Here is a 27971-nt window from a genome sequence, read left to right as displayed (position 1 = left end):
TCTAATTGAAATTCTTTTGACTTCAGCTAACTTTGTGATGCTTCAGAGGGTTCCTGAGACATCTCAGAGAAAAATATTTAAGTAGAATTGGCTGGCATGTTGAATTGTGTCAAATGTATAATAAGCATCCTCAGATTGTATGGAATAAATGGGTGTTGTTGATCTTGACATTTCTAGAAATCATAGTTTTCTGAAATTTGGGTATGTCCTGGTATGGTGCTATCAGTCATGGTTTTGGTTGTTATCTTGGGATGTTGTGTGTCACAGCAACTTGATTAAACTTCTTTGTCAAAAAACATTGTGATCAAATCTTTAACCTTCCCTTTTTTGGATCTTCTGTCATTCGTATACAGTTAAGTGGATGCTTTGCAAAATTGCTTCAAGAAAATTCATAAAAAGGACTTTTTGACAAGTACAGGTTTCTTTTAAATCATACTGCTGAGTTGAGTATTTAAGAAGTCTAATGAAAACTCTGATTTCATAAAACAGTAAAAGGGGTTGATTGCATCAGGTTGAGTGAACTGGTGAATATGGTTATAATTTTTTGCTTGACTGAAGTATTGCTGACTTTTAATCCATGTTTTCTTACTGAACTGTTTACCAAATGTTTGTCTCTCTATCAATATTTCCCTCGATGTTTAAGATAAAAAGAATTCTTTAGGGGGTTGAGGATGTAGCTCAGTGGTAGAGCATGTTCATGGCATGCACATGGTCCTGGCTTCAATCCCCAGTACCTCCATAAATAATAATAGTAATAAAGTAAAAATTAATCTCAAAACAAAGAAAGAGAATTAATTCTCTAATGCAGTTGTCACAGAGTATAACTACTCATGATGCATATCAATGCTTGCTTTGAGTCTGCTGTTAAAAGCACATTTACCATGCTGTGTACCAATTGGATATAAGTGATAAAATGTATGACCTGTAAAGTGTTGTGTTTCCCCATTAACATACCTCTGAGCCTGTTCACAGTATCTGGTTAGTTTTCCCCCAACTTGGATAATAAGGCAAATATACAGGAGGCCTAGTGCCAAGAAACATAATCTCAACCTGGGGCAAGAGCTACCACCCCAGTACTCAGAGACAGGTATTTTAATCATCTGTGCTTTCTATTGAAAGATTTGTAATCAAAAGGGGAAATGATGGAAAAGTCTGTATATTTTGAGGTATGCACAAGTCATTCTGGCTTATGCATGCTTTGAGTTCAACTTTACTGACCAAAGCAGTCTGTTTTATGGCCTTTTGGACATACATTGTACATCTGCTTTGGCCTCGAGGGAGGGGAATGCATTTGAAAGTCAAAATGGAGTAGCTGTGGTTCAGACATCCAAGGTAAAACTAGGTGGCCATTGTGGACTTGATTTCAGACATGTTCCTGTATTGTTGAGAACTTGAATTTTCTGAGCTGTGTTATACTCAGGATGCCACCAGCCACTCTCAAATTAATGTCTGCTGGCAGATGGCTGCTGCAAGCTTATGACCTCAAGGTCTCTTCTTGTAGCTATTAAATTTTTAGACAGTAAAATTACTTTGGATCCGATGTTATTAGTAGGAAAAAAGAAGACGTATAGTGGCCCATAGCTCTTGTTATATATTGTTAATACCACATCAAACGTTAAAACCTACTCTGATAAAAGGAGACAACTGGCTACCTGGCTACAAGTCTCCCCAAAGCCAGGTCCAGACTGGTTTTCAGGCTTATTCTCCTGAATTCCTCAGGGAATGAGATCCTAATCATACAAGACTCAGATTCAGGACTTGAAACTTGGGAGTATTTCCAACTCGGTGTCCATCCCCAAATCAAGGCAGGACTATGCCCCATTTCAGCAGGAAGTAGCCAGAGCAGTCATCAACCCGTTCCCTGAGAGATCTGGGGAAGGATGAAACAGGATTGGAGATTGAAACTGAGTTCCTCTGCCAAGTTTATAATTAAAACCTCTCTATCCAAAATATTATTCCCCTTCTTGTCCAACACCTGTTCTCCTCAAGACTGAGGAGAATCAAAGAAAAGAGGGGAATTGTAACTGAGCAGGACCCTGTGGGGCCTTCTTGGAACAGATCCCTCCCTCATAACCTCTGCTGTAGCTCCGCTCTGAAGTACCCAGATAGTAGTATTTCATGCATATTCCCTGCGTTCAGATGCTAAAAAAAAAAAAAAAAAAAAAAAAAAAAAAAAAAAAAAAAAAAAACACCAAATGAAAGAAATTAACTACTTGATGATCGCAAGCACATAGCCCTCAGACCTTCTGGCGCCTAAGGATTGATCACCATCAACCATCAGAGAATTGTGCACAGCTGATCATGTACCCTGGGATGCCCCTCCCTCTGCTGACCTCTACAGATGCTCAGCGGAAACCCTTCAGGGAGTTTGGGGAGGGGGGTGATTTGGACATGAGCCACTAGTTTTCCTTGCTCGACTCAGCAATAAATTTTTCTCTGCCCCCACCAACTCCAACGTTTCAGTATTTTTTTGACCTCACTGTGTGTCAGGCACACAAACTTGCATTTGGTACCAAATTGAGAGACATATTGGCTTGAAATGATCAAGATTGGCCTAGACAGCAAACATAGTAGCTAGAGCTCTCACATCCCACACTTTCTCCCACTTGCTGGCCCTCTACCCTGTCTTTTTCACCTCTTCCTCTACCATCTTCTTCCTCCCCTTTATCTCCCTTGACAAGGGGATTCCCCTCTCCACCCTACTTCTTTTGTTGTCCCACCTTCCCATGGATCCATCTCTAGAATCCTCTCTTTTCCTTCCCCTTTCATCTTTTTTTTTCTCAGTCACCCTGTGCCCACAGTTTTTGCTATTTACTCCTACCAGTGACCCAAAACTTAACCACTTAATAAGGTGGCACTGTGTAGATGGACTCTAGTGTGACTGAAAGCAGATTACATGGAAAGGATGTTGGCAGAATCATGGAGGCAGGGAGGAGAAGTAGTTTAGGAGATGCATGGGAAGAAACTGCATGTATCAACATCTCAGAAGAGAACTGTGCTGAGAGAATCATTGCTTTGGCCAGAACCACTCATGCCATCTGTAAAGTGTTTGCTGTGCTCACTGAGAATCTGAAAGAGGACATCTGTGGGGTAATTGACCCCCTAGTCAGCCTATGATCCAACTAGGGGCCTCTGCATTTGAATTCCCATGAAATGACTTTATCCAAAACACATTTATCTCTTCTAATCTGTGTGGCTCTCTCTTTGGGAAAGGTAGATGCAGGATGAGGAAATACAAGAGAGTACAAGGCTCAAGACCAGGTGGCAGGGCAAGCTGGAGTCAGTTCAAGTGAGCAGGCCACCACCATTGCTCACACATCATCAGCCATCACCAAACATGTGGACCAGACTTCTGTGGTCTTGTTGGGGACTCTCTGGTCCCCCTGGTGGACATGACTACCCAGTATCAGCCCTAGCTCTCCAGCTCTCTGGTCATCTTTGCAGGTGTCAGGACAGACACAACCCAGGCGATGTCATGCTCTCTCCACACCAGAAATGAGGCACCACACTTGTGCCTTAGCCCTGGCCTGGAGGAGCCACCTCTGGGGTTGACCAAGCTGCACCAGATGTAAATGCAAAAGTCATGTTTCCCTATATTATGTGACCATACCAGGTTCTGTGGCACCTAATGCAGCTCTCTGGGGGTGGAAGGCTATTGGGCCTATGGGTGCTTCTGCATTCAAGTTCTCATGAACTCACTTTTTAGTGGGCTACATAATCAGGAGTCAAGTCATCAAAACTCAGTGAGATCTGTCAAATATCTGAGGTACAAATTCAAATTAGATCTGCTGCCAACATTAACCTGGCCCAGGGGACACCCAGAGTGCCTTCTGCTCACCACCTATGATCCATTTGTGGAATTTCTAGAGAGTCAGCCATTCCAGTTGTAAGTAGTTTATAAATTTTAAGTTTCTACTTTATTATCAACTAATGATTTTCATTAAGGTATTGTAATAGCTTTCTATGTTCAGCTGGAAGCACTGAGTTCCCTACTTAGTTTTATAAGCTTTTTGTCTGTTATTTTAGTCCTCACCTATGAGTATACTTTTTTCTGTTTTGTCATGAAAAGATAATGAGTCTGTTAATATATTTCACTTTGGTTCTGTAAGGTCTAGAATATGTTGTAAATGTAAAAGGTGGGCTGGAAAAGAAATTGAGGAGGAAGGCATATACAAATCAACTTTCTTCTGACCTTAAAAAATGTTTATTCTCCAAGCCAACAGGTAAAGTTGTAGCATTGTTTTCAAAACAGTGACAAACGAGGGACAAAAAGCACTCTCCTGGTGCCAGTGCAGCTGTGTCTACCCTAGTGTGGAGGGGTGACTTTTTCTAATTTGCCCAAAAACTTCATATAGGCTTCCAGTGGTTCTGCTTGCTTCGCCTATAAATGCAAACTCTACAGATATGTACAAAGCAGAAGACCAAATCCCATCCACTACCCAGGAAGTAACCGCTATTAATATTTTGATGTAGATGCTCCCAGAGCTTTCTTTTTACTACTCAGTTATTATATCTGGATAGGTGGGGTTTTTTAATAGAAACATACCATAATATTCTTCCTCAACTCACGCTTTTTTGTTACTAATATGTTAAGAACATAATTATCTTTCCTAGCAACATGTTTACATGAAACTAAACAAGGCATTCTAGAGGCTAGGGATCCAAGAGTGAAAATAAAAAGAAAAGTCCTTGGAAGCTTACCTTTTAGAGAGGGGAAGAGGGGGAAGAAGATAATAAATTTCAGTGAATAGTATGTACTTGAAAAAAATAGTTACAGGGATAAAAAGTGGAGCTGAATGATAGTAATTTTACATAGGGTGGTGTGTTGATCAGTGTGCCAGCAGGCAAAGAACTTCACTTTCAAATGATTCAAATGAAGAGGCTGATGAAGGAGCTGTTTACAGAGTAATGGAGCGGGATGCGGGGCAAAAGAGGGAAGGTAATATTATTCCAAGGGCCGAAGCAGCAAAGAAAGGAAGGAACAGGGTCACAAACAATCCCAGTGCCAGCAGGGCCATGGAGGAGGGGCCTCTGGAGTTGTGAGGACAGAGCTACTGCTAGAGATGCAAGCCTGAAGCAAAGAGGGAGTGGGGAAGAAATACCCTGGGCTTCCTCTGGTCCCTTTCTCTGCTATCCTGCTGGTCCACTCATTGGCAGAACCCATAAGGAAGCCAGAGAGCACGGGAGGTGGTGAGAAGTAGTTAGAGTTCAGATAAGTTGAAGGTACAGCCAGTAGGTTTTGCTGATTGGATATGGGGAGTGAAGGAAAGTAAAGTACCAGGGATGACACCTGAGTTTTTAGCCTGAGCTGCTGATTGAATATAGAGTTACCATTATTGAGATGGTGATAATGAGGGAAGAAGCAGGTTATGGAAGGTACGAGTCTGGTTTTGGGGAGTGTCTGGTTTGAGATGCTTAATAGAGATACAAGTGGAGACGATTAGTAGGCAGATAGGTGTATGAATTTGGAGCTTAGAGGAGATATAAATTTGGGGTTAATCCACAGATGGCCAGTGGGGCTGGTTAAGATCACTTATAAAGGACATAATAAGTAAGTAAAGAAAGTCAAGGATACTGTCCCTAGGGTCCTCCAACATTTACAGATTCAGATCAGATGAAGCCAGCAGAGGAGATGGGGAAGCATCCAGTAAAGTAGAAAGAAACTAGGAGAGGACGGTAAACCAGACCTCAAGTGAAGAGAGTATTTCATGAACATAGGAGTCATCAGCAGTATTAAATGCTGTTGACCAGGGAATTTGGTGGCAAAGAAGTCCCTAGTGACCCTGATGAGAATAGTTGCGCTGAAGCAGGGGGAATGAAAGCCTGACCACAGTGAGTCAGAGAGAGAATGGAGGTGAGGAAGAGAGCAAATCCAGGCAATTGATTTAAAGAAGTTTTGCGATAAAGAACAGCTATAATGGAGGAGAACTTGGATGAAGGGAATGTTGTTTAAGATGAGAGACATCACATATTGGTATGCTGATGGGAAAGATCTCTTGAGGAGGTGGAAATTAACAGTGCATGATTGCAGAAGCAAAGTTCTCGAGGAGGCAGGACAGGATGGGCTTCAGGGATGTGGTGCCCAGTGGAGAAATTGTCCCTTCTATGGGGTAAGTCTCCCATAGAGGCTGTTGGAATGATGTAACAGGAGGGAATATGGTGTAGACGTAGAGGCAGGCAGAGCTGACATGGGAAGATAAAGCAGACCTCTCCTGATTGCTTCTACATGCTCACTAAACTAAGAAGAAAAGTCATCAGCTGTGAGTGATGCTAGGGGAGAAAGTGTTGAAGGGCTAAGGAGAAGAAAATTGAGTTGTCCCAGGGTTTGGGGTTCACCTTTATAATGGCTGCATGGTAGTTTACCTTTTGTGAATAAAATGATTTCAAGTTTTTAATTTGGGAGTCCAGTTATGGGGTATTTATCCATCACAAAAAGTAAGCTGAAATGTTTAAGTAATACTAAACATAACTTAGTCTAGGATTCAGTTATATTTTTGTATTTGGAGACTTTGGGGCAATTTATTTTGAAAGAACATTAGAAATATGTACAGATGATGAGGCCAATTGTAATGTCATTTGATCTTTAGGATTTATACTAAGAAGTAAATTTAGAAAGTCAGCTGTGTGGTAGTTGATCAGTCAGTGACATACAAATGTGTATATATCCCCATATGGATCTGCAAAGTTGACTGGGTGCACACAGTTGAAGAGGGCAGCGGGTGCCCTTGAACTTAGCGCTCTCAGCTGGGCTCAGGTCTGCTCCTCCGGTCTTCTTTGTAAGGCCCAGGCTTAAGTGGCTACAGCTACCTATGGCATGTTTTTCTCATGGTGATGACAGAGTACAAGAGGTGGGTGCAGAAACAGGCAATATCTCTTCAGATCTTGGTTCAGAACTGGCACACTGTCACCTCTGCCCACATTCCATTGGCCAAAAGTAAGTCACACGGCCAAGCCCAACACCAACAGGGTGTGAAAATATATCCGCCCACCGTGGGAAGTACCTCAAATTTCCTTAGCAAAGATCATGAATGTATCGTTTTATTATAGGAAAGAGGAAAGAACTGGGAACAATAATCCTGATTTCTGCTGGTGGAATAAGACTTCTGGGGCTTCATATATACAAGAATTTGGTATTATACACCATACAGTCTATTTGAAATCTCAGAAACTGTCTGGACTTCTGGGTTCTGAATGATAAGTCAGTGGTCTAAACCTTTCCTAATCTCCTAAACTGGGTATTGAATAGTTATCAGATGGGTCCCAATGATTTCATATTTATAAATTGAACACAAGCTAACCCTCAGAAAAACAGTCCTTCCTTCTGTCCTAGTTTTATGCTTGGAAAAGTTCCCTCTTTAAGGGCTTTAAGCTCTATAAATTTAAAAGAACTCAATCTCCTCTGGCAAGCATTTTTTAATTTAGATAAAGTTTCAGAAAGGGGTCTGTCTGGAAATGGTTGAGGGGAGGGGTTACTCAGAAAGGATGTTGCAAATGACTGACTTAAAATACTGGGCATGAAGCAGTGGCTCCCAGAGTCCGCTAAGTCATTATCAGATACAGTTTTATCACCGGGTTCTTAAAGATTTAAACAAAAAGAAATGAAAAGGGAAGACAGAAAAAAAGGTTTTCTTTGAAGTCTCAGAGTTGTTTGCTTCTGCAAAGAGAAGCGTTGTTCTTGCCTCTTAGCAAAGTACTTTTCCTATTGATCCAACACTTCATTGCTTTTCCATCTTCTCAGAACTCAAATGGGGACCTCAGTCAGTGGTCAGGAAACTTTTTTTCTTGACTGTTTCCAGAGACTTGGATCCTTTCATCTTTGTTCACAACTTCCTTCAGTTTGTTTCTTTTGATTCTGTTATTTGATGCTCTTCAAGGGTTGTTGAATCATTGAAGCTGTATACCATCTCTGTTTAATGTTCTTAAACACACACATACATTCATTTAAAGAAAAATTAAATGTGGTTTGATGAATCACTAAACATATTGTTGGGTATTTTGGCCATCTTTCCTTTTCAGTGAGAGCTGTTAGCTTCCTAGATTCTGTGTGTCCTGCAGAGGCACTTAACTTACTTGCCATAACCCCTTCAAACTCTCTCAGTTTGTTACCAAGTGCAAAACATCTCCCTTCTTTTCTGGTCTGTATTTATGAGACAACAGTGTCAGAATCATGGCTTGCATTAAGGCCCTGCAGTTCTTCCCTGTTATGGTTAGTATGAATCCTGAGCCAGAATCATGGAACAATGCAGTGTCAAGCCAGTCGGACAGAAAAGCTGCATTTTATGCTCTATTATTGTTTAAGAAAATCGCTTGGCTTCTTGAGTTTTGAAAGAAAAAAAAAAGTATAGGACATGTGGCCATGTTTGTGTCTTTTGACTTTAGGTTATTTACCTTAATTTGACCTTGTTACTACGTTTTACATAAGACAATAAACAACTGACTGTACAGACACATTTTAAAATCCAGCTTATTAACGAGATATTAAAGTTCTCAGACAAGTCACTAGGTTGTCCAACTTTGTTAATTAATTTGAGATATTTGCCATATTAAGAATTTGCATTAATAAAATTGTTATTTTACTATCCTAAGCCACCCCAGCTCCCAAATATTAGGAAAATATTTCATTTAATGAGCATTTATTAAGTGTCTTTTTAGCTAAGTGAAAAAGATTGTTCTTTCTCTATTATCTCTCTCAGGAAATAATTTCTTGAAGGTAGATAGATTATATTATATTCAATTAATTTCCAGTGTAATATCCTAAGACAGTTTTATTAACTCAGTGGTTATTCAATTAATAATAATTAAATGCATTTTTTAAGACTCAATCACTGATCACTTGTAGTAATTATCTCAATAGAATAGCAAAATGGAGTCAGAAATAAGTATTTGACTTCATCTGGATTACATTAATAGGGTTTACAATGCATTTCAATGGATAAAGACAAAAATAAATGCCTTTGGGTGAAACTGCATAAAGTGATTAAAGAGAGCAATGCTGGCCCTTGCTTTAAACTATAATAGCTTTACCATCTAGTCTCTTCATCAATAATTGTTAATTCCTACTATTTTACAGTTCCCATTATTTTCCAATCCTTCTGGGCATATTAAAAAAGGAAAGATTGTATATTAAAAGAGACTTCCCTCCTGGCCCCAAATAAGAATATAAATAAGGAATCTGAATCTAATTATCCAGCATTACATTAGTCCCCAGAAGAAAATAACTGTAAAGTTTTAAAAAATGTTTAATCTTTTCATCTTTTTAGGTCTAGAGAAAGCCTCATTTCTTGTAGGTATTGGAAACAAATATGTAGTGTACATTGTTTCAGTTCTTTTACGTTTTAGAATTTCAAGTACACCTTACTCGTCTCTTCCTTTTCCTCCCTCCCCTTGTCTCTTGCTTTCCCTTCCCAAAAAAGTAGTCCCAAACCCATGAAGTGTGGCAGAGTAAGGCAGGTATCTACCCTGGAAGAGAAAGCCACAGTGGCCCAGAGCAGGGCATCAGAGCTCAAATCCAGCAAGAGAGTGACTACCCAGGATGGCTGTCCCATGTAGGGGTTGGAGCTGGAGCTAGGTAAGGAGGCTGTCCACAAAAGGGCCCCTGGGCTGTCAGAGCCCAGACAGGGTGAGAAAGTCATCCAGGCATGGGGCTGCCCAGCATAGGGTGGTTCATCTGGAGTGAGATGAGTGTCCATCTGGGCAAGAAGGTGGCAGCAGAGATAGGTTACATACTACGAGATCAAAGGAGTAAGTAAATAAATAAGAAATCAGATTCCTCAGAGTCAGAGAAGAAAGGTACAGATATGGGAAGGAAGAAAATGAGGCTAAACCCCATGGAGTTGGATTGGAATTGGAGGTATCAGTGTGAACTCATGACTAAAAGCATAGAAATGTAAATGTTATCTTTTGCATGTAAATAAAACCAAATGTGTATAAAGACACATGTATATCTATATGCTTTAGGTATAGATATAGATAATCTAGCTCTGTCCACTGAGAGGGCCTGGGAACAGCCCAGCTCTAATAACAATGAACACACCTAGCACCCAGGTCTTAGGTTATCAATATGATTCTCCAATAGCAACAACCTATATTTATTGGAGAAATGGATGATTCCAGAGCTGGGTCAGGGAGAGTATAAGATGAGCCTGTAACATCTCACTATATCAGAAAGCAAGGAAGTGATCCAGGAATGATGGGAAAATATCAAAAGGATAGAGAAGCCAGCTTGAGGGGGCTACCACTGGCCAAATAAAGGATAATTTGAGCATCAAAATAAAAAAAAAATTACAACCTATTGAATAAAACAGGAAACCATGACTCCAAACAAATTTGAATAATGAATGAATTGAAAGTTTGGTGAGAAACAGTTTCAAATTACCAAAGGGAGTAAGAGTAACTTTCAATGGAAAAGCCTGGCAGATGCCACTTTAACTAGGTGATCAAAGTGAAATTCATTAGCAATGGGACAAGTCTAAATTGTGCATCACCTGATAGGTGTAGCAAAGAGAACATTGTGATAGTCCTACTAAAGATGCATAAAATCACCTGAGTATAATCATGAAGAAATGTCAGATGACCCCAAACTAATAGATACTGTACAAAACAACTAGCATGTGATCCTTAACAGTATCGAGGTTGTGAAAGTCAAAGACGGACTTCTTCAAGACTGAAGGAGACTAACTTAACCATTAAACACCACTTAATGATTCTGAACCGGATCCTTTTGCTATAAAGTACATAATTAGGATGATTGGCAAAACTTATATGGGGGCTGAGGATTAGAAGTTAGCAATGATTCAGTGTTCATTTCCTGATTTTGATGGTTATTCTGTGGTAATGTAGGAGAATGTACTTATAGGGAAATGAACACTGAAAGGATTTAGGGATGATAAAACTTCAGGTCAGCAAATTACTCTCCAGTTGTTCAGGAAAACAAAGTTTTCTGTCCTGCACTGTACTTGGAACTTTTCTAAACATTTACTTCTGTTCCAAATTTTAAAATATTGTATTTATAAAATATAATTTAAAATGTATTTGAAAAATGAAATAAATCTCGTTAATCAATTTGGATTGTTCCCACTTTTTATTTTTGTACTCTCAGTATTACACAAAATGCATCTGGAGCTCCTCAAAGGTAAAGAAAGACTGCATCATTATTGTATCCCAAAGTACCCAGAACATGACAGTGTTGCTGGACCAAGAATGAACACATCTCTGTCGACTTCCTTATTTATAATTCCAATTGTTACTTCCTATCAACTTTAATGATGCTTCAGGGAAAATACATTAAAATGGCAATGACTCTGAGGAATAATTTCTCACTTTTATTGCCTCAACACACATGTCACTTAACCCCATCCCATCCCCCAAATAAAATAAAATTAGAGAGAGGCATATCCTAAACAAAGTATTTGTTATGTTTATAACTTAGTCATTTTTTTTGTTGATGATGTTGTTGTTTAGATTTTACCTATTTTTTCCTACCTTATCTACCTTTTAATATACAGGTCCTATATTCCCCTAAACACAAATTTCACATAACCTGCTTTTTTTTTTTTTCACATACATTATACATAATGGCCCTTAAACTAATGATTGTTGGCCACATTCTGAATTTTTTCTTGGCTTCCAGACAAACTATTTGAGCCGTGATGTGGGGAGCAGCCTAAGGCCAGGCAGTCACTCACTTAGTCCAACACAGCCATCTTTGTCAGAGGGTGGTGCTGTGGAAAGAATTTGATTGTTTTATTATATTTTGCCACTAGCATTTTATAAAACTTAGTGGAAAATAAGAAAAATGGAATGGTTGATATTAGCAAAAAATATAGGTTTCATAAAAGTAATACTGCTGAGACAAAGATGGAAATCAGTGGACACGCCAAAAATTATAGATTGCATCCCTGTTCAGATGTTCATTGGACTTATCCCAGGCGACAGTGTTCTATTATAGGAGAAAAAAAGAATAAAATTGCAGCACATATGTGATATGTTAGAAATACATCTTGGAAGATTATGTTTAAATTGGTATGATTAGACTTACCTGAAAATATGTTTGATATTCAACTTTTACTTATGCATTCAAGAAGGCTTTATGTATCAGAGTAACAGGCTGCCTGTAGGTTTCATGAGGGAAAGAAAGCACACTCCTCTCCTAAAATTCAGATAACTTTTCCAGGGTTGTAGGTTTCAGCAGCCAAGACCTGGGAATGTGGGAATGGAAGGACAGTTGAGAGCAATCATGTAGGTGAGGTGGCCAAGACCATCACCTCCACCCTCAGCAGTGATGCTGGAATTATAGATCCCCCTACCCGCCCATAAATCTCATATATGAGTGTCCGGAAGAAAGGATCACTTTTTTTGGTTTGTTTTTGGCTGTGGCCTTGGCTAAAGCCAAGATTGTCATAGACTTTATACAAGTTTTTCACTGGGATTCAAAATTCAAACTCTAAGGGTTATGTCCTACTGTTCTTTTCCTATTTTAACATAAAATGTCTAGAATATAGGTCAATTAAAGATAGAGAAGGGAGAGGAGAAAGAAGAAAATATAAAGGGAAACAAGAAATGGAAAGTGGAAATGGGGCAGAGAAAAGAGTGAAATGCTGATAAGAAGGACAGCAAAGCAAAGTAGCTCAGAGGAGTTCAGATTTGACTTCATGACATCTAGTCCTGGATGCCAACGTGCAGTCTTCCTCTAATGTTAAAGGGTTGAGAGCACGTGGTCAGCACCCCAGTCACTGGGTTCCTGTCCAACTTCCAAGCCACCATGTTAGTTAGCAAGAGCAAAAACACTTGCATTTGTACAGTGTATTGCACTTTATGCAGCACCATCACTTTGGTAACAGTCTTGCTCTGTGGAAACCAAGACCTAAAAGGGTTTAATTTTTTAATTTTTTCAGAAGAGAGTAGGTGCAGTTGTGAATGTCAGACTAAGTCTCGGCCTTATACTCAAAGCTCTGTTTTTGTGTTTTTCTTCCCATTCCACATTATATGTTGTTCAAAGTAAATAGAATATCAATAGTTTTACTTATAAGTGGAGAAACTATGGTGTTAGTTCTATGGCTGTGGTTTGGTCACCATCATATAATTAGAAAACTGAGCCAATGAATACACTACATACATGAAGACATACACTATATAACATCTCAAACTTATTTCTAGATGGTCAGATTTTAGACTATTTGCTGTTTTGTATTTTCTAAATCTACAATGAACATGTATCACTTTTACAAAAAAATTTTAAAAATCTAAAGCAAACACAGGAAACACAGGATATTTAAAAAAAAAAATCTCTTAACCTCTGGCCCCTTTCCTCTATATACATACTAGAAGGTATTAGAGGAATATTCAAATAAACAGCATCAAATTGTAACTGAGTAGGACCCTACAGGGCCTTCTCAGATCAGACCCCTCCCCCATATCCTCTGCTGTAGCTCCTCTCTGAAGTGCTCAGATAATAGTACCTCACGCGTATTTCCTGAGTTTTTCATATGCTAAAAAATCACCACCAAATGGTAGAAATTAACTACTTGATGATCATGAGCACATAGACCCCAGGCCCTCTGCCCAAGGATTGATCACCATCAACCAATTAGAATTGTGCGCAGGTGACCACATACCCAGGAACGCCCCTCGCTCTGCTGGCCCTTACAGATGCTCAGCTGAAACCCTTCAGGGAGTTCAGGGGCTTTTGTGGCATGACTGTGGGTTCTCCTTGCTCGGCCCAGCAATAAACCTTTCTCTGCTCCAAACTCTGATGTTTTGATATTGTTGGGCCTCACTATGTGCGGGGCACACAAACTTGTGTTCAATAGCAAAATGATAGTAAGCAATAATAATAATAATAATTGTAACTACTCAGTGAAATTAAAAAGTATATTTACTTCTGGGAACAAAAATATATATGCAATTATTTTGCTTCTACATTGACTGTAAATCAGCTGCCAAACCAACGTCACCTATCTTCATCTAGAAAAATGGTAGCATTTTGCCATCCTCCCTCCTCAAAGATTCCTGAGCCATGGTAAACTATAAGCAGCTCCACAAATGAAAAACAACTACTTCTGGAGGAGTGTCAGCCAGCCTTAGGGCACCCAGCATTGGGGAGCAACCAAATCAGACTCATCACTGTACTTTCTCGGGGGTTGTTGCTGAGGACTTTATTATTTTACTATCCCCTCTGAGAAGTTCCTCTTGTTCTTAATGTCAGGAATGGTTTTGGGCCTGCGTCTCTCTCTACATCAGCTGCTGAGCAAATACAACCCAACGTGTAGCAAAGTGCCCGTGGAGCCCAACATGAACAGAGACCCAGCCTCCCAGCACCCCCTGCAGGTACTAAGGTCACTCCGAGTTTCATGTGCATCTTTCCTACCCTGTAAGGGCCTGCTGCCCTCATCCACTTGCTTTCTAGTTTATTTATCTCTTTATATCATGTATGTTTTGGTAAATAATCTTAAATCCTTTGGGGAGTAAGAAAAATTATAAATGTATGCCTGTATACATACATGCATACACATTCTAACTGAACTGTGAAGCATTGATCTGTGGCTCTGTCAGTTATGTTTTTCACACCTATCTACAAACCACAGGTAATACTCAACAAGTAATTTAAAATATGCTACCCTAAATTCCTGTTATTTCTCATCTTTGCAGCCCATAGCCCTTAACATGCCTTGAGCAATTAGTGGCAAAGCCATTTCTATCCAGAGTAACTGCTTCAGGATCTGAATTGCACCACATGATCCCTTTGGCCTTGCTGTACTGATTCACACCTTTTAGAGTGTTAGCAGAATTTGCTAGATTGCCCTCAAGAGGAAACAGATCTATTTCTTCCCTCAAGGTACTCTCTGACTAAAAACATCCATGACTTGTTTTTAAAGTTGGAGATGAAGGAAGAGGGGCAAGAGTAGGAGGGAAACAGGGAGAGAGAATAGTTTTGACACATTTCTAACTATCTGATCATACAGAGCCATGTGTAACTATTTCCAGTTTTTGAAAAAAAATCAGATGCACATTAGGTAATGGTAAAAATTATTACAGTGCATTTACCATATTTATTGAGTCAATAAATGTTGACAAGGGGACTGATGGCAAGAAGACCACATTTTCTCAAAATATTCCAAATAGAAACAAACAAAAAGTGTGTGTGTGTGTGTGCGTGCACGCGTATGTAAGAGAGAGGGAGAGAAACAGAGAGAGAGAGAGAGAAGGTGGGGCCAGCCAGGGGAAACCAGGACCTCAAGAGAGGCAGAACATGCTGTAATACGAAGCCCTCATTTTTATTATAAACAAAATAAGGAAAATCCCCAGCTTAATACTCATGAAAAAATTTTCCAAGACAAGTATCATTTTGATTTCTTAAGCTCTGATGATTACTCCTGTGTGGGGCTAGCATTCAGTGAATTTATTTCTAATTAGTCACCATTTGCAACGAGTATGTTTTCAAAATGCTTCAGCTTACAGAAAGTATATAATTGTGAGCCCAAACCACCTGCCTGAGATATGACTTAGGATTCCAAGGGAAACTGCAGGTAATGGCATTTGCTTCTACTTCCAAATTCTCTAAAGCTGTCATTTTTTGTTGTTTTTCGGGGGGAATCAACCCCTGACATCAGGGCTCTAGGGCAGGTAATGTGGACTGAACTCTCAGAGCTTGGCACGTCGATTCCCCAAGGTCCACGGAGCTTGAACAGGCACAACTAAATCGAACTTCCTAGAATCATAAAAATAGGGTACAGAGGGAGACTAGAATCCTGCAATTCTCAGTCGTTCAAAGAAATTAAGATATTCTAGAAAAATGTCAAAGGCTATTTTATATAAAACTTTCACAACCTGTTACGCTAAGCACAGGATGAAATAAGTTTAAAATTCCTCTAGCAGTGAGAGGCCACTGGCTGTTTACATAGAGAAGGTGATAGGGTGATTAAGTGGGGCAAAACTTGACCCAGGCACACAGTCCCAGTGACCTCCAGCCTCTCTGTAAAGAGGGTAATCCAACACTTGCTGCAGTGTTACTGCATTCCTGGCCCCTTGCTAGGCTGGAGGGACATGGAGAGAAATAAAACTCTGTCCTCAAGGCCGTTAAAGTCGAGGGAAGAAGAGAAGTTAACCAACAATTAATGCAAGAGGCAGCAAACCTAGTGACTTAGAAGTCAGATATCTGAGTTCAAATTCTGGCTCTGGCTTAGAGCTTGTAGTGGCTGTGTGAAAGCCTTTGACGTCTGTGCCTCAGTTTTCTACACACGCACACGCACATATACACACAGATGACCCTTGAACAACACAGGTTTGAACGGCAAAAATCCACTTACACGGGAATTTCTTTCAATAGTAAATACTACCATACTGCGCAGTCCATGATAAATCCTCAGATACAGAGGAACTGGAGAAATGGATGGCTGACTATAAATTATACGTGGATTTTCACCTGTGTGGAAGGTCAGCATCTCTAACCCCCACATTGTTCAAGGGTCAACTGTACAGTCACCAACACATACACACACACATTATACACAAAACAGTACCTCCCTCATATGGTGGTTGTGAGAATTAAAATATATTCATCACTTAGAAGATTGCCTTACCCTTAGTAAGTGCTATATGTGTTTATTAAATAACTAAATAATAAAATCATAAGCAAAATCCATAAGAAAACTATGTATGACTCTGGGAATGGAAAAGAGGCATCTCCACCAGCCAGAGGGATCCAGAATGGCCTATCAGAAGATATCATGCTGGAACAGGGTCCATATGAGACTCAGCCAGAACAAGTCCAAGTTAACCAGATGAGCAAGTTAGAGCAGCGGAGCTCCTCACCTCTCCCCTCTGTGTGTCCACACGGCCAAGGAAGCCAAACAAGGAGCAGAGCCAGAATTCCACCCAGTTTATACGAGAAATTTTCTCATAGTTCTAGATTTAAAGTTCAAGAGGATTTTATATTCTATCCCCTAACGTATTTATGTTTATTCCAGAAATGTTTAACTAATAGTTTTTATTTCTCATTAGTGAGTAAAATTGATGTTGGGTCCGATGTGTCATGCCTCTCCTGAGGGTAGACGTGGCCTGATCTGGGAGGCAAATGGCAGAAGCAAGAGAAGATATAGAGGGGGGAGGGTTTAGCACAGTGGTAGAGTGCATGCCTAACATGCTTGAGGTCCTGGGTTCAATTGTGGTACCTCTATTAAAAATAAATAAATGAATAAATTAACCTAACTACCTCTCCCTTAACAAACAAACAAAAAAAGACAAAGTTATGCTATTATATAGCACAGTGAACTATATTCAGTTTCTTATAATGAACCATAATGGAAAAGAAGCTGAAAGCTTTGCTGTACACCTGAAACTAACATTGTAAACCAACTACACTTCAATAAAAAATAAGAAAAATAAAAAATAAGACATAAAGGTATGGATTTATTAGAAAGGGTGACATATACGGGGTCAGTATTATAGGGTAAGCCAGTTGGAGTACTGGTTATGGAGTGAAGCAGCATCTCCAGGCAAACTCCACACCAGGCAATGCCAGAAGGAAACGCCAGAGCAGGCATCCTGCAGAAAGCTCAGGGACGGCTGTAGGGAAAGGACAAAGGAGCCTGCTAGAGATAGCTAAGGACAACTCCAAAACTCCAGGTAGACACATAAACACTCTTCCCCCTGGCTTCTAATATTGAAAGCCCAGCTAAGATCAGAAGGAAAAATGTTATCGCACCTGGTGTCATTCCAAGAAGGGCTCCAGTTGTGACTGAGCAGTGTACCTCAGAGCTGACTGCCCCAGTGATGTGACTTCACAAGGTGGCATAAGACAATAAGAAGGATTCCCACCCCCCGTTTTTACAAAGGAAAATGATGAATATGGATATATATGGGTTGACAGTTTGGTGGAAGGAAGTTGAGAGAACTTTCATCTGACTTGTTTTCTAATATCTTCAGCTTATTCCATTGTCCTTCCTTCTGTTTTGTGTTTCTAGGTGGTTTCTAGTTGTCCTTTGTATGTGCACACCCAAAAATGTGGTTTTATCAATATCCTGAGTATGAAGCAACCTCTGTGACTTTGGCTCACATTAACCAAATTCATAGAAATAGAAACAAGAAGCTGGAATGAGCCTGTCCCAGGCTACATAGGGGAGTGCTGGGGTTGGGTGGAAAGACGAACCATTTCAGAGGGGCTGAGAAACGGAGGAGATTGAAGAAGAAAAGGTTGTAGCGAAAGTAATTAAAAATTCAGAGAGAAAGCTCTTGCAGGTGATAACAAGATCTAGGGTACAAGTATACCCAGGGCTGGCAACAGTGGAGAAGTGGAGGCTTTGGGATAGTCAAGAAATGATGAAGAGAGGGTCTGGGAGGCTCATTAAAATATCAGAATCTTCAAGCCAAATCAAGGCCTTAGATTTATGAAATCACAGATCCTTTTTTTAAATATATAACATGTACAAACACGGACATCTGGTACACTTGGAATCCTACCTTATTTTCATTAGTGATTTTCTGCATCGTGCCCATGTGTCATCCAGACTGGTTTCCTTTAAATCCTATAGGACATAAGTTTGATATAAAACTTTAATTCAATATATTTGCCCTTGTTAACAAGAATAGATCATACAGAAACTGACGAATCCTTGGAACAAACGTAATGCATTTATATTTTGATTTGGAGATAGATGATCTTGAAAACATGAACTCAGCTATTGTCTTCAACCAAATATTTGCTTTTTTATTTTACGAAATAGAATATGGGTGATCTTTCACAAATATAATAGAATCTTTTAAAACAATATGCTTAAATAGTCTAGATGTTTAGGATATTCTATTTTACAAATTTGCTATTTTTTCTTTAATTAAAAGTCTCTCCAAAGGGGCGGGGAAAGGGTGTAGCTCAGTGGTAGAGTGCGTGCCTAGCATGCACAAGTTCCTAGGTTCAATCCCCAGTACCTCCATTAACAACAACAACAAAAAATCCTTGGGAAAAAAGTCTCTCCCAGTACTCTTGGGGAGGAGGTAGTGGGGAAGAAGAAACTGTTACCAACTCGGTAACATGTGCTATTGCAATATTACCAGAAAACGTATCAGTGAAGACTTCTTATGTCAGGGAATGGCCAGAAAATTCTATTACTAGTATGACCATCTCAAAGTTAATTGATGAGTTTCCACTCAACTAGGACTTTCTGACTTTTTGTGTCTTACTTCTATTAAGAGGTATTTACAGACAAAAGCCATCAATACTTACAGATGAGGCAAGCAGAACTGTACTAGAAAGGATACTGTACTTCCAAAAAAAAGTTTTGTCACCCTCTGTTGACTTTGAAATTCCTTTTATTGCAGACAAGGCTCATCTTTCACAAAGAAAGAAAACGCTTAAAATACAATGTAGCTCTAAAAGAGGTAATATACTGGCTAAATTTCACAAACTGGATTCTACAACATCCTTAAGAGCAAATTTAATGAAATACAAGAATTTTGAGGTGTTAGGAAGGAAAGAGGCAAAAAATGAAATAAGGTGAAGACTTGTCGGAATTACATTTCCAGATTTATTTTGGCTAACGTTGTCACATGTGTTTCTGCCTGATTTTTATACTTCTTACCCACTCCCAGCCTCATCTAGCATTAAACGGCACCATAGAAGTTACTTTAATTCCTGCAATCCCCTATTCCCATTTATATAAAAACAGAACTATAATGGCAATGCTTTTTCTGGGAAAATCTCCAAGATATTTAGACCAAAATTGTTATACAAATATATATTATAATGGTAGGTATTCTATGATATGATTTATTAGAATGTCAAGCTCCCCAAAATATGTGCACCGTTTGATACTCCTTTCTTCTGTTCTTACAAGACTGCCCTCCCCGACCTTGGGTCCAACTCTCCAGAACTATCTATGTTCCACCTCAGTGCTAAGCAACCATGTAGATTACACCTCTAGTATGATGTCACCTCTGGTCTGCTTACAAGGATGGAAAACACACAATTACATACCAGAAGAAGAGGGGCTCAGGGTAGGTGAACTGCACCTGTGTCACACATTTCAAAATGTAATGCATCCTTCAGGTGATTTAATGATTTCTGTGGTGTTGGGTGTTGGTAAACAGATACCACCAGATGTGTGTGTTAATTTCACTTCCTGACTCTAATATAACCACAGCAGCACTGGCAAGTAAATCTGTCCCATCTTCCCTGTGTGCTCTCATCTTCTTATTTTCTTTCTCAATGCATATCCCCTGGTCCTCTCTCACTAATGATTGCATTATGACTAATGAGTTCACTGACACTCAGAAAATAAACAGGCAAAGTTGAGAACTAAAAGCACATTTCTAGCCATCCTCTTTCCATTTTGAACAAGAGAATTAATGGAAACAAATAAGGCAAGGGTCAAAGAAATTAAAACAGCCAAAGTAGGTACTTAGAGCAAATATCCCCTAAGGGCTGGGTACCATTCAAGTAAGGCTCAAATAATCTACCACCAGAATGATGCCAACAAATAACAAATAAAAACATTTCTAATCTTACTACTTCACAGTTTTGAGGCTGATTCTTCATAAAGAGAACAAATCAATAAAGGATTCAATCTGAACTCACTTTTGCCTTTAAATGAGTATTTCAGATTTTGCATTTTAATTACCTCGCTCACATTTTCACTTTACTTTACACCTATAACACATTCTCAAGCATGGCTTTATTTTTCTATTCTTTCGATCAGAAACAAGATTAAGTACTTGATATGTCAAAATACCTTCGACCTTGTCCAAAAAATTTCAACATGGCCTCCAGAAAGCCTTTAAAACCTCATCTGTTACTTCATGGGATCACAAGTACTGAGGTATTTGATAAGTCCTGTGATGTTCAAGAGTATTATCTTTGACTAGTCTTTGACTAGGAAAGATGCCCTCAGTACAACTAATCCAATCAGCTATTGCAAACACTATCTTCAAGCCTTAAAGTGGTCCACAAAATCTACCCTGAGAGATAAAGGCAATATATTTAAAATTCTGTGAGTCTTTCCCCTACTTTCTACACAGAAAAAAAAAATTCTTCTTTAATTTTTTTCCCAGAAAATTATAAACTTACTACTTCTTTCTTCCTGTCTCCTCTTAATTGTATGGAATTTTCCCGTTTTCTTGGGCTGAAATTTAATCCTTCAGAATTCCCAGTTTGTCCCACATGGTTGAATGGAATGTTCAGCATTTTGTATATTACGCCTCATTAGGCAAGTAATCAACCAAAATAGATGTTTATGACAGACTTAAAATTCTCTCGTTTTAAGTAAACATGTACTCTAAATGTTTTAATAAATCATACTTTGAAATAGTCACTAAGGGTTTTACACTGAAAATAAACTACTAGAAAAAAAAAACCCTGTAATACCTGTGTCCTCCAGACAATGTTGTTGCAAAAGGCAGAGAGATCTAAGTCTGAAGGAGTGAGAGTAACTCAGCAGACAGTTGAAATCACTGGCACTATTATAACTAAAATTTGGCCTTTTATTTAATTAAGCAAATAGTCTGAAGAAATAAATACATAGTCATAGAGCATGACTCAGACATATAGGCCACGTTCTGTTTGTGGCGTTGGCTAATCCTACTCCAGGCTAATTAGCTGAGGAAGTACAGGGAAAACCCAAGGAAGGCGAAAGATGATGAAAAGACTCCGAGGGAAAGCCTCCAGCTACCGAGGGAGAAAGAGGAAAGAGACTGAGGTTATTCCAGTGAGGGAAGAAAAATCAGGAGGCTGCTTCCCAGTCAGACTTCAGTCTTAAATGGCTGTCGACAGGTCAGGGACAGAATGCTCTCCAACAGGACAAAACAGGAAGGGATGTCATAAATGACAACACACAGAATCAGACACAAGATAGACTTCATCATAATGGGGCTGGTTCGTCTGCAGTCGGGGTCAGCACCGCGTCAAGAGTGTGTAACCCTGAATCCTGCAGGTCCCAGCACACCCAAGTATCAAACTGGAAACTGTAAAAGAGGGGAGGGAAGAGGAGTGTGTTTGTTGACAGAAGGTCTTGAGGCGATCAGGGGGGAGTCACTCCAAATGTTACAGAGCAAGACTGCCTGAGAACCCTCTCTACTTCCTCCCCCCCACCAAATGCCAGTCCTTCTGGCAAACTCTACCACTTCCATCTTCTCTGAGTCCCTCTCCCTGTAAAAGCCTCTCCTTCCTCCTTCTCTCCCCCTTCTCCACATCACTCCCTCCCTCCCTCTTTGTCTCCCTCTAATTTTCTCTTTTTCTCCCTCCCAGCCTCTTTCTACTTCCTCCCCCCTCCACTTCCCTCCACCCCTTCAGTCTCTCCACCCAGCACACACTGTTCCCACTGTGGGGACATGGGGAACTGAAAGTACTTCAGGTAGAATTTGTTTTTTAATGACACACTATAATTTATGCACATCAAAAGATTGTGGGGTCATGCTTTTTCTATAAATGATATAAACCTCCTCACAAGCCCCCTGCTGTGGACTGAATTCTGTCCCTCACCCAAATTCAGACGTTGAAGCCTTAACTTCCAATGTGATAGTATTTGGAGATGGAGTCTTTGGGAGATAGTTGTGTTTAGTTGAGTCATGAGAGTGGGGCTTTCATGATGGGATTAGTGCCCTTGTAAGAAGAGGGAGAGATGCCAGAGCCCTCTTTCTCTCCCATGTGAGGACATAGTGAGAAGGTGGTTGTCTGCAAGCCAGGAAGAGAATTCTCACCAGGAAACAAATCTACTGGCACCTTGATCTTGGACTTCCAACCTCTAGAACTGTGAGGCAATACTTTTGTGTTGTTCAAGCCACCTAGTCTGTGGTATTTTGTTATGGCAGCCTCAGAAGTCATAGACCCATTATCATAGACCCATTCCCGCTTTTTGAGATGGTAGGATGAGACAGGATAAGAGAGACACAAAACTTATTTAAGAGTCAGTCGGTCACTTTGGTTTAAACAGTCCCAGATAAATGTGCAGTCAGTCGAAGTTCAAACACCCTCGAAGACTTTCCCCCTCTCTTGTTCCTTCGTTCTCCCAAGATGGGGACTTACAGGTAGGGCAGAGATTGCATACCCTTGGGGGCAGCTGAAGGGTGTGGCTGACCCCAGGGCTGGCCTCCTCAGAGATGTCCCCTGTACCACCTGGTCATACCCTGCTAGGTACATTCATGGTCAGTTCTTTTGGCAAAGCTGGAGGTCTCAGGGGCCTTTTTCTCTATGAACTAGCTCCACTGTAGCCTCTGTAGTAAATCCTCTGAGTCTATCTCCACCTCATCCTCTAGCCACGCCTGAGAGAAGCCTGCATGGGGGTCCCACTCATTGCTACCACAGCAGGCCTCTGGTTTCAATCCATTCATCAGGACAGGCAAGAACTTCTGGGTCCTTCCACATCACACAGAAGCCAAGGGATCCTTGGGACTCTGTATTTGATCCTGTCTATGTTTAAACACTACCTTCAACCATTTCTGCTTTGTTGCCTGGGTGGTTCCATATTGGATACTGTGATTCTCTTAGATGTTTTGAAGTTTTCCCAGTCTGTATGTGATGAAACTAGACGCACTGGAATTGGTCATCAGAATTGTACCTGGCTTCATCCATATTCCACATTTCCCTTTCCTATTATTCCTGGACAAATTGCCTCACTTTGTATTCACCTTTGGTTATTAAAAAAAATGTATAAAATTTCAGTTTCAGACTCTTGTGTAAATTCCATCTCTTCCCTCTCCCACCGCTCCAGAGACAGAATGAGTTGGACTCTTGACTGCATAGAGTGAGATGGGGTTGGAGGGAGTCCTGGCTGTGAAACACCCCCTCCTCTCTCTCCCAGCCTGGCTCCATTAAGTGTTGGAATCAGGAAGAAGGGGAAGGAAAGGAAGAGCTGTAGCCCTCTCTCTGTTGGTTGCTCTGCTTCTGCAGTGAGCCCTGAGTGTGTTTTCCAACATCCACAGTCCACCTTCAGCATGTGTGAAAATTAGCAAGAGAGATCTTCTCACTGGAAGATTCAGCTCTAGCTGGACCTCTCCCACCACCCCCTCAACTGCCCCAGTAACATACCCCCATTCATGGTGCATAGTCTTAGAGGGATGGGAGGGTTGTACAGCAAGCTGGCTCAAGGATAACTCCCTTCTATATGTCCTCTTGTCCTAAGGAACTTCTCACACCCTGGCCTTGCCATATAATGGTGAGCAAGATCACTGCTCTGCTGTCACCTCTTCTGCTTGACCAGCTGGCTCTTCCCAGCTTCCATCTTATCTGCTCTGATAGGAATGGGTAGTCAGCAACTCTGCTGTCTAAGAAGAGGTCGCTGTGGGAGCCCATGGTTGGGTTAATAAATTGTAACAGACCCCAGCCACTTGTGACCTTTAAGGAGAACAAATGTGCTTAGTAACTGCTTTGCTAGCAGGTGCCTGTGCATCCTCACTGCTGGCTCCTTGCCGTAAAAAGCAGAGACAATGCCTTGCTTGCATAGTTGAGGTTCTAGCCTAGGGATTCTTCCAATGGCAAAGCCATTGTTTGTCCCCTGCTATAAATGAAGGACACATCTTGTTTATCATAAGCATAGGTCCATAGTTCAGGGTTTACTCTTCTCATTGCAAAGCGACGACCAATGCCCTCAGCTATAAACGCTGGGCGTGCTTTCTGCTTTTTAGATAGTCTACAATCCCCAAGACAAGGAACTGGCTGGTCTGGTGGTTTGTTTTGTAATCAACGTCTTATGTCTGAAGAATTTACCTTGTCCCCCTCTCCCCATGTCTGTTCTGAAGATAAATTAAGCCTTTGTACTCATTGTTGATTCTATAATCTCTACCCGATCCTGTCTTTCCTCCATCGCCTACCTTCCATGACACAGCTGTTCGTGATTTTTCCTTTGATTGTACACAATAAATGTGGGAGCATTTGAGAGGCTCGAGGAGTTGGTGCCCAACTCCTTCTCGCTCTCTTGACTTTCCACAGAGTCTCGAGTAATTCATCCCCTCTTCTGAGATGAGTGAGACTTCTGCTGGACAAAACCCACGGGTCACCAGGAATTGATCCTAAAGCCATTGTCTTGGATCCTCTTTCTTCACTTGGCAATAAGTCAGGAGAAATCCCTCCCTAATAGGAAGGAGAGGAATCACCCACCCTCCTCTTCCCCAGGCTTCTTTTATAGACTAGGGACTGGGTGTTAAGGGGCAGGGGGTGGAGGTGGGGACTGATGCCCAGTTCCTCAGCCCCTTAGGAAAACTTCAGAAAAAGTGGTAGACCCCAATTACTCTTCTTAGCTCTAGGCCTTTTCTGTCCATCACAGGGCAACAGAAAAAGTCCCCCGTGCCATACTGTCATTCTTATACTTGAATTTCCCCTATCATGATAGAATCCCTTTCTTCCTAATTTTTTGAAACGAGTTCTGACCAGCAACCGCTGAAATGTGTCTAATAAAATTTCAAGGTCCCTCCTAAAGATCCTGTGATTCTAGGAACACAAGGAAAGAAAAAGCAAGTTACATTTATAAAGTTAGGTAGATGATTAAAACTAATTCATTATCCTTATTTCTGAATGATTTGGAAGTTTTTTCTCTTAAGTTGATCTCTTATTGATCAAATATCTGTTTCCTATAAGTTAGCAAATATTGAATCATTCATTTTCCCTTTCTTCTACTTCATCTTCTGTTCAACTCTATATTTTGATCAATATCTTGATTGCAAAAATAATTCCTACCAATGAATTTGGCTGCCATATATGCTATTTGTAATTTTAGATGTGTTTAATCTGAGCAGTATTTGGATTTTATCTATTCAATATGCAAAGCTCTAGTGATACCCAAGAATCATTGCCTGGAAAGGTTTTTGGATGTGTGTGATTAGGTAGTCTACAACTTTAAAGAAAGAGGAAGAAGAAAAAAAAAAACCACTTAGAATCTTTGCAGAACCATCAATTTAATAGTAAAATGCTGCCTCCTTCTGGATAAATTGTATTGGGCATGATAAACTTGTAAAACTGCTACAAAGTTATGTCATTTTAATGAAGAAAACATTTTTAAAATAGAGTTCTACTTTTTTAATTAAAACATAGAATTAGAGAACTAGAGTAACTCTTGAAAGATTACCTAGATTCTGCCTTTGAGAGTGTAAACCCAAATATCTAACCTACAGTGCTGATTTGATCTCTGACTTTCTTTCGAACATCTCTAACAGTAACTGAGAAAGTAGGGAATAGAAGATAAAATTGCAATTAGCACGATTTTCACTTTAAATCAGGCAACCTTACTTAACATGCATTTGACATGGTCATTTACGTATGCACACATATTTACACTAGTACCTGGAAGAATGTGTGTGTATGTGTTAATAAATACAATGAAATGCCAGGTATTCTGGTCTTCATTCTATGCCAATATTCATGTGTATTTTGGCAAGCCACTTAATCTCTCTGAGTCCCAGTTTCCTTATCTGTACACTGAGGATAATAAACCCATTGTTATAGACCTCAGAAACACTTTGTGAGGCTCACTGAAATCAACAAAGCCCTGTGTGAGGTATTAACTTGTTATCTTCAGGGCTTTCGCCTGTCACATGCCTGAACTGAAAGAGCAGAATCAGATCTGTGACCAACAGGAAGACAAATGCTTATTGATGCCCTATTTATTGCATGACCGCAGACAGCTAGCTTGGTTACGTTCAAGTCAGTCGCCTCTCTGCTGTCTGGAGTAGCAAGCTGGAGAGGAGGTTACAGGTACCCCCAGGTCACAATGACACAAAAGTGAAACCTACTCTCAGTTCTCCAGAAGTCTACCCCTCAGAGCCAGAAGAACAGGTAGGTCTAACCAAGGCCGATCTGATCAGGGACCCAGAGGGAGCCTTCTGCTCTGCCTCATCCCTGAGCCAACATCCTCAGCCCTACCTGGAACCCCAGGCCGCGATGATCAAGGCTGACTTTACCGTGGTTCTATTAAAGGGACTTTTTTCATTCTCCAGAAATCCTTCAACCAAGTGATACCAGCCAAAACTCAAACCAGCTAAGAGACCAAAGGACACATCAAATATTTGATCCCTACTCAGCCTTTCAATAATGGGCACTCTATGCCTCAATTTTGTCTATAAAATTATAATAGTACTAACTCATGAGGTTGTTGTGAGTTAATATGGACGGAGCCTTCAGAACAGCGTCTGCTGCTGCTGCCACCGTTATTTATCACCCTGATTTACTTGCCCATGGCATTCATTTATGGTCAAATTCTGTGTCTCTCTCAAGCACTTCAATTCTCTGAGGCTGAAGATTGTCGATCCTTTAAATCCTCTGGTCATCAATATTTAGAATTTTGTTCCTATACCAGTTACCTCACATTACATATAATACTTCTTTTTGTTTTTCAGTTACAAAGTAATAAATTATAACTACTGGTGCTATTTAATGCCATAGTCACCAAACCAAGCAACAGCTCTTTGTTTTGCAGCCATATAACCAGATGCGCCTGGAAAAAGAGCTGGGAGTTATGTACATTTCAAGCTGTTAAATGCTTTTTATGATCAAGAAATATTCCAATTCCATTTCACTCCAAGAGTAGAAGCTATAATATCCCTAATTCAAAACTATCTGATAAATCACTCTAAGAAAAATACTAGAAGGCACCAAACCTGTTTCAATTGAGGACTAAAGATGACACTTGGCCACTAGATGGCATTTAAATTATGCAGCGGGTTTCAGCTCATGCTTGATCTATTTAAAACTTTAATTGGTTTGCACTTGGCTCAAGCACTAGCGATTCATATATTTTGACACTGTGGAAACTCACAATTTTGCTGAATTGAGGCTCAGGGATATCTACAGCAGATCCTGTAGCTATGGAAGTAAAATCATAAAATCCTTTTGGAGTTATGAAAAGAGAAAAGTAATTTTAAATTTCTGCCTGAAATCTTCAGATCAGTTTTTGGTTTTGTTTTGTTTTGTTTTAAGTAAATTATTGATGGTAAGACTGAGAGACTGGATAACATGTCTTTTCAATTCACTGGGGTAACATGAAGTCTTAATGACCGCA

At 40.1% G+C, this 27971-nt stretch overlaps 1 protein-coding gene and 2 long non-coding RNA genes across 8 annotated transcripts in view; 2 read left to right on the top strand and 1 right to left on the bottom strand.

Annotated features, from left to right (window-relative positions):
• Positions 1-27971, top strand: part of VEPH1 (ventricular zone expressed PH domain containing 1) — a 269370-nt gene that overhangs the window by 223533 nt on the left and 17866 nt on the right. Inside the window, exon 14 of one of the 4 annotated variants that reach the window (XM_072959752.1) lies at positions 14204-14263. The exons of the other annotated variants lie outside the window; for them this stretch is intronic. Coding sequence (XP_072815853.1) covers positions 14204-14245 — 42 coding nt within the window. The 3' untranslated portion in view covers positions 14246-14263. Of the gene's footprint in view, positions 1-14203; positions 14264-27971 lie in introns of those variants that run through there. 4 annotated transcript variants of the gene reach the window in all.
• LOC140696110 (uncharacterized) lies at positions 1496-21730 on the bottom strand. Of its 3 annotated transcripts, XR_012072146.1 has the most exons (6): positions 21353-21730; positions 19217-19322; positions 18457-18521; positions 15489-15706; positions 12038-12197; positions 11579-11938 (listed from the first exon to the last, which is right to left on the bottom strand). It is a non-coding gene; the product is annotated as an uncharacterized lncRNA (long non-coding RNA). The 3 variants fall into 3 exon arrangements; XR_012072145.1 differs by lacking the exons at positions 11579-11938; positions 15489-15706 and adding an exon at positions 1496-1870; XR_012072144.1 differs by lacking the exon at positions 15489-15706.
• On the top strand, positions 26544-27057 carry LOC140696115 (uncharacterized). Its single transcript, XR_012072151.1, has 2 exons — positions 26544-26749; positions 26911-27057. It is a non-coding gene; the product is annotated as an uncharacterized lncRNA (long non-coding RNA).

The sequence above is a fragment of the Vicugna pacos genome, chromosome 1 (assembly GCF_048564905.1).
Source record: "Vicugna pacos chromosome 1, VicPac4, whole genome shotgun sequence".
NCBI classification, from domain to species: domain Eukaryota; kingdom Metazoa; phylum Chordata; class Mammalia; order Artiodactyla; family Camelidae; genus Vicugna; species Vicugna pacos.
This window is presented reverse-complemented; position numbering and strand designations above follow the sequence as displayed.